General features: G+C 52.8%; 1 protein-coding gene across 3 annotated transcripts in view; it reads right to left on the bottom strand.

The window, feature by feature from the left end:
• Positions 1 to 7,122: 7,122 nt before the first annotated feature.
• Positions 7,123 to 10,569, bottom strand: part of LRRC20 (leucine rich repeat containing 20) — a 66,559-nt gene continuing 63,112 nt past the window's right edge. For all 3 annotated transcript variants that reach the window (XM_060034858.1, XM_060034859.1, XM_060034860.1), the window contains one exon: positions 7,123 to 9,701. In XM_060034858.1, coding sequence (XP_059890841.1) covers positions 9,547 to 9,701 — 155 coding nt within the window. In that variant the 3' untranslated portion in view covers positions 7,123 to 9,546. The remainder of the gene's footprint in view (positions 9,702 to 10,569) is intronic.

Below are 10,569 nucleotides of genomic sequence, written 5' to 3'. Positions count from 1 at the left end.
TCACATCACTCTCTTTTCCCCAGGACAGCCCTTCAGAGAGCTGGAGGGAGGGAGGACACCCTCTCAAGTCTGCCCTTCTGCAGGTGAAACACCTGGGTTTCTTTGGGCTTTTTGCTTCCTGTGATTTACCTCAGTTTCATCTGTAAAATGGGGATAATGTCTATCCCCTAGAGTTATTGTGAAGATGAAAGCAGTTCCTCTGTGTAAAGCTCTTGGAATAGTGCCTGGCTCAGAGTAAGAGCTCAATAAAAGTTAGTTATCGTATCATTCCTATCTTGAGTCCGCCTTCCTGTGGAAGTCCTCGCAGTTCTTGAAGTCTCCCTGATAGGACCCAGAACTGCGACAAGTCATATCAAGCCCCTTTGACCAATGCAGAGTTCAGCACAAGGCTGTATAATCTGCACAGTCCAGCACCGCCATTTACTGTATGTGTGACTTTGGGAAAGTTATACAACCTCTTTGTGCCTCAGTTTCCCTTCATCTAAAAAATAGGGATAATAATAGTGCCTACCATATAGCAAAGCACTGACAACAGTGCCTAACATAGAAGGTGCTCAATAAATATGAGCTCTGTTGATGTGGGCGCCAGGCTTTGAATAGTTCAGTCTCACCTTTTCTCGGTTCCTCCTTCTTTTTTCCCCTCCCTTTCTTCTTTCTTTAGCAGCCACATCATTCTGGTGCATTAACTTAAGCCTGTGCTCAATTCCCCCACCTGGTCTTTTTCATTTAAATCATTCTGGATCACAGAGCCTCTTTTCCTTCCTTCCCCCTCCTCTTCTACAGACTTCTTTCTTTCACCATCGGAACCTTTGGACCGTGCCCAAGTACACGTGGCACCATTCGAAACAAACTCAGTGGTCCAGCCTTTGAGGGCCAGGCAGGGCAGTGCCGTGGATGCAAAGACCTGGGTGTGAATTCTGTCTCCACCATTTATTATCTGTGTGGCCCTGCGTAAGTCGCTTAACCCTCTAGCCTCATTTTCCCCATCTGTAAAATGGGATTTATCATCTTCTCAAGGCTGCTGTGAGGATAAAAAGGCACGTACCACTGACACAGTGTCCTTCCTTATCCCCAAAGTTATGGGTGGAGGCTACACAGATAGATTGGGTAAAGGTCTTTCCATGAAGATTTAAAAAGTTTCTCCTCTCACTCCCCTCCCTCCTCCAAAGGGCCTCCCGGGAAACCTGACTGCCACTGCTCTATTTCAGATCATGCCTACTCCCAGGTTCACCTGCCTGTCAGTCTGAGGTACTGCCCAGCCCCAAACCTTCAGTCAAGCAGGCATCGTCATTCTTCTTTTACAGGTGAAGCTACTGAGGTTAAAGACTTACCCAATATTACACAGCTGGACAGTGGAGGAAAGAGGCAGAACATTCCTCTGGATTCCTAGGGCATTGGCCCTTCTGCCCCCCACCCCAGCCTACTGTCAAGGTTCTTGGTCCTCTGGGAGCATCTGAGAAACTATGAGTGCAGTCATCCAGGGCACAGAAGCAATCCCTGTTCATCTCGAGGAGCCCCACCACTTCCTTGCCCTTCAGGGCTTCCCGCTATGCCCATTCTGGCCAAGCCCTTGGCCTCGCCCCTCATGCTCAGGGGAGCTGCTTCCCATCCCACCCCACCCCCAACAGCTGTGGCTGGGTTCAAGTGCTGTGCCCCAGGGAGCCTTTGCACAGACAGCCTCACCTTCCTGGGAACTGATTTCCATCTGAAAAGCTGGATGCCAGGAGCTGGCAGGAGGGCAGTGGGATTGAGAAGGTCCTTGAAGAGAGGAGCATTTCCTGTGCTAACTGGAATAGATGTGGACCCCTGCTTGGAGAAGGGTCTGAAGGGAATGGCGGGGGAGGAGGTAAAGGGTGATCTTTTGTTTTTTGCGGAGCACAGGCTCCGGACACACAGGCTCAGCGGCCATGGCTCACGGGCCCAGCCGCTCCGCGGCATGTGGGATCCTCCCGGACTGGGGCATGAACCCGCGTCCCCTGCATTGGCAGGCGGACTCTCAACCACTGCACCACCAGGGAAGACCAAGGTGATCTTCTTAAATCAAGCTTTCTGGGGGCACAGAGGGAGGTCAGAGGGGCAATCGCATGACTGAAGGACTGCCTTTCTCCTTGGAGAAAGCAAAACAGGAATGGCCAGCCAAGGGAGGGAAGGTTTAATGGGCTGTGGTGAACTTGGAGGAACTGAGGCCTAGCCAAGCAACCTGGCTGAAGTCCAGGCTGGCAGTGTGCCATGTGTTAGGCTGTGTGATGCTGTGTCTGGGAGTCAGGAGCCTCCGGTTCTAGAACAAGTTCTGCTTAGTGTGTAACCTTGAGCAAGTTACACAGTTGCTTAAGTCCACATTCTTGGCATCAATGTGAAAACAGAGGTGGAATTAGAAGGAAATCATTTGGCGATCCCTAATCTGCTCCCAGGGGACACAAAGCTGGCAATCCCACCTCTTTTTAAATCTGTTCATCATCCCTCCCCTGTCCTGCTGGCCGCTCCTCCTGCTGTGCTGTCCTCCTAGGGAAAGCCACCCCTCCGCACAGGCTGAACATTAACCAGGTGTCAGACTTGGGGGCCCACAGGGGCGGGGCAGGTGAGGCCAGCGCATAAGTGAATGTGGCCAGGTGTGGCCACTAGGGCACTCCTGCCTGGCTTCCAGATCCAGGAGATCACTGCCGTCAGAATGTAGGCTCAGGGTTGCCAGGTTTTCTGATTTTTCAGAAGCCAGAAACCCAGGTATTTTTCATGAAAAATTTCAGCTCCCAATTTAAAATTATTGAGAAACTTAACTCAAAATTACTTCTAAACATTGTGCAGGCCAAACAAAATACATCTGTGGGCTGAATTCAGCTCAGGGCCCTTTTGCAACTTCTTTCTTTTTTTTTTAAATTAATTAACTTATTTATTTATTCTTGGCTGTGTTGGGTCTTCGTTGCTGCGCGTGGGCTTTCTCTAGTTCTGGCGAGCGGGAGCTACTCTTCGTTGTGGGGCACGGGCTTCTCATTGAGGTGGCTTCTCTTGTTGTGGAGCACGGGCTCTGGGTGCGCGGGCTTCAGTAGTTGTGGCATGCGGGCTCAGTAGTTGTGGCACACAGGCTTAGCTGCTCCGCGGCATGTGGGATCTTCCCAGACCAGAGCTCAAACCCATGTCCCCTGCATTGGCAGGCGGATTCTTAACCACGGTGCTACCAGGGAAGCCCGGCAACTTCTTAAATCTCTACAGGCCAGTGGTTCTCAACCTTGGCCGCACCTTAGAATCACACAAGGGAGCTTTTAAGAAAAAAATCCACCAGTGCTGGGACCCAGTGCAGACCAATTGAATCAGAGTTTCTGGCAGGCAGGGCCTAGGAATCAGTATTTTTTCAAAACTTTCCAGGTGATCCTAATACGCAGGCAAGGCAGAGCCCCACTGCAGGACCCACTGCAAGTACCAAAATTACACTTTGGCACTGCCTATCACAGGGACTTTGAGAAGGGGAGAGGGGATCACAGAGTCATCAAAAGCCAAGCTTCTCAAACGTTAATATGCCCATGGATCATGTGGGGGGTTAAAACGCGGATTCTGATTCAGAAGGCAAGGGGAGGAACCCAGCCTCTGCAGGTGTGACACACCCCCAGGTGCTCCTGATGCTGAGAATCACGCTCTGAGGAGAGAGAGTCCCATCCAACCGCTCAGCTTTGTCTATAGGAATCCCCTTCGCAATCCTGTCAAGGGTTGGAATAGGATCTCAGGGAGAGGGTGATGCTAAGCCAGAAACAGTGCTCTCCTTCTGGTGGGATTCCAGGCACAGTGACAGGCTAGTGGGGGAGACTGGGGGATGCCCATCCTCCCTCAGGTCATGCATACTGGCCATCCGCCACTCCAAGGGATGGAGGAACAGTGGGAGGCCAGTGTGCCTGGAGTACAGTGAAGAAGGGGGAAGTAGTGAAGCCCAGAGAAGTAATGGAGGGAAGACCATGCCGGGTCTTAAAGTCCACTGTAAGGACTTGGCTTTTGCACTGGAGAGCCCCTGTGGGACATGGGCAGACAGTGGCTTAGGAGTTAAAAGGATCCTCTGGGGAATTCCCTGGCGGTCCAGTGGTTAGGACTCTGCACTTTTGCTGCCAAGGGCCTGGGTTCAATCCCTGGTCGGGGAACTAAGATCCCACAAGCCACGCAGCACGGCCAAAATAAATAAATAAAAATAAAAGGATACTCTGGGTGCTGTGTGAGGGAGAAACAGAGACTCATTAAGGTGCAGAGGTGTGGGCCCTGCTTTGGGTCTGGTTTACTGGGGCTCAGGTGGGCCTGGAATCTGCATCTAAAAAGATCCTAGTGACTGGATCTCTTATATAGTCCAGACATCCCTTGTACAGCTCCCGGAGCCCAGGCACGTTATTTTCTAGGTAACTGGCGTCGATAAGCTAGAATGCGTTTTGACTGGCACCACTGGAGTTGTGTGGTGTGGCGGTCCTGCAGGGTCCACCCCTGAAGACACCCTAATTTAAGTGCTTCCTGTCTACAGGAGAGAGGGTGCCAGGGTGCTCTTGGCTGGTCAGAATCTGGATGTACACAGAGTAGCAGGAACCCCAACTGGCTCCTGGCCAAGGCCTTGAATGCCTCATTGTCCTGAGTTATTAGTTGTCCTTGGCAGCCCGAGGCAGAACTTCATAGATCCCTGAACTGTGAAGATGGGGGGAGCGATGAGCTGTCAGTCTTCTCATTCCCTGTGGGAATCAGCATCCAGATGTGCCCATCAACATCCAGATGTGCCCCAGGGATGTGTGACAAACAGCTCTGTGCTCGTCTGAGAGAGGCAAGGTTCTTGTCAGGGCACTAAAGCTGTCCACACAAGGGCAGGTGTAAGTGTAAGCAGATGGGTGAGGAAGCTCTCGGGTGTGTGAAATGGGCAAAATGCTGATCACCAAGGGCTACTTACCTACACCACCTGTGGCATTATAGGAGGCAGTCTTTGCACCCATTTTACAGATGAGGAAAGCAAGGCTCAGAGGCTCTTCACAGGAATGGGATGGGAGAAGGAACGTGTGAGCTGGAAAAAGCAATCGCTTCTCCCACCCGAGCCAGCCTCCCAGTTCAAACCCCAGCTCTGCTCCTTCCGAGCCACACACCAACCCCCAAGCCCTACGCCTGTCCTCATCTGCAGAGTGAGCACCAAGAGGCTGTTGCTGATAGTAAACGAGAAAACATACAAGTGCTGGCCCAGTGCTGACAAACAGTAGGCGCTCAGTGACTGCTCCTGCTTGGACCTGAAGTATCTGGGCCTGTGTGCCTTTTCTGAGGGATGGGTCCAGCCCACCCGGCCCTGAGGCACATGTCCACAGCATGATCCGGCTGCCCGTGGGCCCGGCCCAGCCCATGACCTGCCCAGCGATCCAGTGACGTGGTCTCTCGGGCCTGCCCTCCCAGGCCTTGGCAACTCTCCCAGCGCTCTGGCCAGGCCATCTGGGCCCCTGCTAACGCTCATCCTTCCAGGAACTGGTCCCCGCCCAGGGCCAGCTTTCTGAGACGGGACAGGCATGTTTCATGTAAATGGCAGCTCCAAAGTAAGGCCCTTTCGTCCAACACTGAATTTGGGAGAGCCTGAGGACTAAAACCCTTTATGTGTGGTGATGGATGTTAACTGGACTTATTGTGATGGTCATTTTGCAGTATATTCACATACTGAATCATTGTTATACACCTGAAGCTAATATAATATGTCAGCTGTATCCTCAAACAAAACAAAACAAAACGACCCTCTAGTCGCATACACCTTACCTTCGACATTAATAAGTCTTTGTATCCCATCCTCTTCAACATAACAGTACTATTCCAGGAAACTCTTGCCCAGGAAGTAAAAGTTGTAAATCACTGTGTTGTTCATTCTAGGAAATTTCAGAAAGAATCATGTAAATGAACATCAAACTGCCCGACTCTTCAGTAAATAGCATCAAAAGAGAGCTTAAGCTTAAGACTCTTTGAACTCCTCACCTTAAAACGTCTCTTTGTTGTGTCCACCGATGCTAAACTATATCACAATCTTTATGCAGTCCTAGTCAAGGCGTCCTCCCCTGCACTGAAAGCCCCACTTGAAACCAGACTCCGAAATCTCACTACCGCGACTTTGCCCTCCCCATGCTGACACGCTGGGAAGACGTAGTAAAGCTGTCCCTTACTGGGAGAAGAGTTGGCTCAGCTTTGTCTGACCAACGGGTCAATCTGTGATATTTCTGGTGAGCCAGCATTCAGCAAGAAGAAACGGAGTCAGGGGGAATCTTCTGCTTGACCTTTGGGGTGGGGATGGGCAGCAGCCTTAGTCCAGGCTAGTCCACTGAAGACAGCTATAGCAGAGCCCCCAGAATCAGAGAGACAGTGACCAGGTGAGTTCTGGAAAGGCGCTCAGGGATCTCCTAGTACAGCCCCTTCCCTTTACAGACAGCAATCGGGGTCCAGAGAGGGGAAAAGGATTTGTCCAACTCACAGAGCTCACTGTGGCTTTTTGATGGATTAAATGAGTTAATATCTGTAACATGCTTGGACACTGCCTGGTATGCACTTATCTCTATATGTGTTTGTTAAATAAAAATGATGGCGAGTCTAGCCTAAAACTCAAGGCAAACTCAGGCTGACCTCCCAGATTTAGAAAACAAAAACTGACTTAAACCTTGAACGCAGAAGCAGTTTCTAACTTGCATCAGAACACGTGGAGGGCTTGTTAAAGCCGAGTGCTGGGCCCCACCTCCAGAGCATCTGATTCTGTAGATATGGGGGTGGGGGGGAGCTATCTAACCCGCTCCCTGGACGCTGCTGCTGGTCCAGAGACGCCTCCTTCAGAACTCTGGACCCTGAGAAATCAATTGCTAAGGGTAGAATTTCTGGCATCAGTCCAGGAGAAGTGGGGGCACAGCAGGTCCCTTCATGCTTCCGCAGGTACGGGGTCTCCCTAGCTGATAGTTAGCGCTCTGCAGCAGCACAGCGTCAGCTCTGCCTGGCCGTGCCTCCGCCCACTGTGAATGTTCCAAGCCTCACCCCAGCCGAGCTGCTTTACCTCACGCTTCCAGCAAGAGGGGCAGCGCCTCCTCTTCGCTGATGGTGGGATCAACACTCTGGCCACGAGACATGTGTGCTGTGAGAATAAATCAAACACCAAGAGGCAGATGAAACCAACGTGTTCTTTATTGCAGACTGAAACTAAGGGCTCACTCACACAGTGGGCTTTGATTTGGGGCCGTCTCTGACGCCCAAGCTTTCCCAGCAGGCAAGGGCAAACTCTCCAAACAGAGTAGAAAACAGCTTCCAGAAGCATTCCCTTCAGAGGGCTTGAGGTGAGGACCTGGGGAAGCAGCAGCTTAGCATGCAGAGGTTACCCAGAAAGGCAGGGTTCCAGAGGGCCGGGCAAACCCAGCTCTCCTCTCCTGGTGGCTTTGGGTCAGTCCCTTCACTGGGAGTGCCACACAGACTCTGGAAAGATCTAAGAGGCCCAAGGTCTCTGGGGACTGCTTTAGGGAGGGGGATGAGCACAGACTCGGACCCCTGACAGGGCAGGGGGAGAGCTGAGAACCTTCACCCTCCACTCTGAGGACATCCCGAGGGTCACCCCAGGCATCTGCTTTTCAAACAGTAAAGTGCTCACAGGAATCACCTGGGGATCTTTTGAAATGCAGGTTCTGATTCCGGAGGTCTGGAGTGAGGCCTGGGATTCTGCGTTTCTAACGAGCTTCCGTGGATGCCAATGCTGCTGGCCCACGGACCATACTTGAGTTGCAAAGCTCTAGCCATACAACGCCTTTGTGCATGTCGGAAGAGTATGCCCCTTCTCTGACAAGGAGAAACCCCACTCCAAGACACAGGCTGGGGGGTAGGGGGGACCAGGACAGCCTAGGCTGGACTGCAGACTCACTTGTCCCCAGCGTCCATGGCTGAACTCAGAAGCCCTAGAAGATTCCGTTTCAGCCTCCTCACCCTGAAAACCCTTTTTTCTAGAGCTTCACCGACCAGGCCTTGGGAGATGAGCAGAGTGAACATGAACACCGAGGGCTCAGCAACGGGCCAACAATGGCCCAACCTGTCAGCCTCTCGCCAGGAGACAGAAGGCCTGAGCAGGGGCAGGGCTCGGAGCTGGAGAGGGGGAATGGAACAGGGAGCATTCTGATCAAGGGTTAGTGCTCTGAGCGGTGGTCTGAGCTCTGAACAGCCTAACCTTGGGAGTGGAAGACTGGCCCCTGGTCCACAAGTGTAGGATCCGGTAGCCTGGCTTGCTCTGAGTCCTGGGGCCTCAGGTGTCTCCCTCAGACCAGGCAAGGTGGGCTCTGAGTCTGCTTGCTCCACAGATGAGAAGGTGGGAGGTAGATACCTGGGGATCAAGGGGTCAGAGGTTCTCCAAACCACAGGTGTTGTCAGGAAGCAAGAGCCTCAGGCTCTCTCCTGGTAGAGGGACCAGTTGCCCGTTTGCCGGGTGTCATCCCAGTGTTAGCACTGAAAGTCCCACGTCCCAGGAAAGCCCTAAGTCCCGGGCAAACAGAGATGGTTGGTCACGCAATTACCTGGCCACACTCTAGACTCCAGGTTGAGGGCCTAGAGATGACTAGGTCATCAGGGCTCTGGGTGGTGGCCTGGGAGCTGGCTGGCCACGAATCCAATGGTCCATAGTGCCTTCTGCCCCTGTGTGGACCAGTGACAAGGCAGCCAGACTCCTGCCAGAGGGAGACTGTTGAGGGTGGCGCAGGTGCAAATGGCTTTGCTTCTCTCTGGGCCACGTCTCCTGCAGCAGAAGGGCTGATGCCAGGCACCCTCGCTCATGCCCAGGGGAGGGATGGGGCACTCCTGACTGCCTACCCCACCGATTTCTCAGTCACGAGGAAGGACAGAGCCTACTTGGTTTGCTCTCCACTTGCCGGTCTGCTGGTTCTTGGGCTCCTATACAAACGTTCTCAACCCTGCTACAGTGTCGGGCCACACTGTCTCCACAGCTTTCCCATGACTCCTGGTTCAGGTTCCTGCCAATCCAGGGACCCACAGGGCTGAGGACGGGGCACTGTGGAAGGCCTCAGCCTGGTCGGTTCTCAGGAATCAATAAATAGATGGAGATTGTCTTCTGTCCCTCTTATGGCAGCCACTGGCTTTCAGCACTAGAAACAAGGCCTCGAACCCACAAGGGCCTGGAAAACGCTCAGCGATGCTCATCCGTGGGCCCAGAAGGTACCAATGATTTGAAGGTAACTTGGAGGCATGTGTTCCCCCAAAAGCCTTTAGGGAGCCCAAAGGAGGCAAAAGCCCCTGCCATTGCCCCTTTCCTCAAATTGTAAGGCTCAGAGGATCTGCCCAGGTTTGCACGGAAGCTGTGAGTGCCCAGAGTCTGGGCCCCAGCCCCCTCCTCGCCTCCTCCCTCCGGGCATTCCAGGGCCCACTACTGCTCTACGCTATCTATCCTGGAACGCCACACCCCTCCCGCCACACGCTATTCTGCCCGCCCGCCCCCAGCCCCCCAAACTTGGCCTCCCATGGGCTCGTGGGACTCCCTCCCCTCAGGGCGCCAGGCCAGGTGGCCTCTGTCCCTTGCTGGGCGGGCTTGAGGAGGGAGGCCTAGGGTGGGGAGGCCCGCGCGTCCTCCGGAGACATGAGCATGTCGAACTTGATGAGCGGCGGGGCGATGACGCGCACCTCGGCATTCAGCGGGTTGAAGCGCAGGTTGATGCTGCGCAAGGCGGGCATGGCGGCCAGCTTCTCCACGGGCACGTCTGTCAGGGAGAGAGGGCCAGATTAGGGGGCTGGAGCCAAGCGGGCGGAGAAGAAGGAGGATGCATCGCCCGATGCGCATGGGCTCAGTGCCCAGCACCCGGCCCTGTGTGAGGGGCCATTGGGGCCCACAAGGGCATTACAACCACATGCAGAAAAGCATCCTAAAGAATAGTTACTGTGCTGCGCAACAAGAGAAGCCACCGCAGTGAGAAGCCCGCGCACTGCAAAGAAGAGTAGCCCCCGCTCACCGCAACTAGAGAAAGCCCACGCGCAGCAAGGACGACCCAACGCAGCCAAAAAAAAAAAAAATTAAACACAGATTACCACTTATCCCAGCCATGCCACTCTTGAGTGGAACTCACAGAACGGCAAACAGGTATTCAAATACGTGCACACGTGTTTACAGCAGCACTATTCACAATAGCCAATGTCCACCAACGAGTGGGTAAACAAAGAGTGGTATAGCCAAACAATGGAATATTAATCAGCCTGACACATGCTACAACATAGATGAACCTAGAAAACGTTATGCTGAATGAAAGAAGTCGGACACAAAAGGTCACAGAGTATATGATTCTATTCATATGAAGTGTCCAGAATAGGCAAAGCCATAGGGACAGAAAGTAGATTAGTGGCTGCCAGAGGCTGGGGTGAGGGGATTGGAGAGTGACTGCCTAATGCGTGCAGGGTCTCCTTTGGGGTGATGAAAGTATTTTGGAACTAGAGTTGACAGGTGCAGAACACTGTGAATGCACTAGATGCCACTGAATTGTACACTTTTAAATGGTTAGTTTTGTCTCAATTAAAAAAAAAAAAAAAAAGGGACCAGAACAAGGCAGCAGCTATACTAATACTTGAAAACATTTA

The sequence above is a fragment of the Delphinus delphis genome, chromosome 16 (genome assembly GCF_949987515.2).
Source record: "Delphinus delphis chromosome 16, mDelDel1.2, whole genome shotgun sequence".
Taxonomy (NCBI): domain Eukaryota; kingdom Metazoa; phylum Chordata; class Mammalia; order Artiodactyla; family Delphinidae; genus Delphinus; species Delphinus delphis.
Note: the sequence above shows the minus strand (reverse complement) of the source record. Positions and strands in the feature narration are given on the sequence as shown.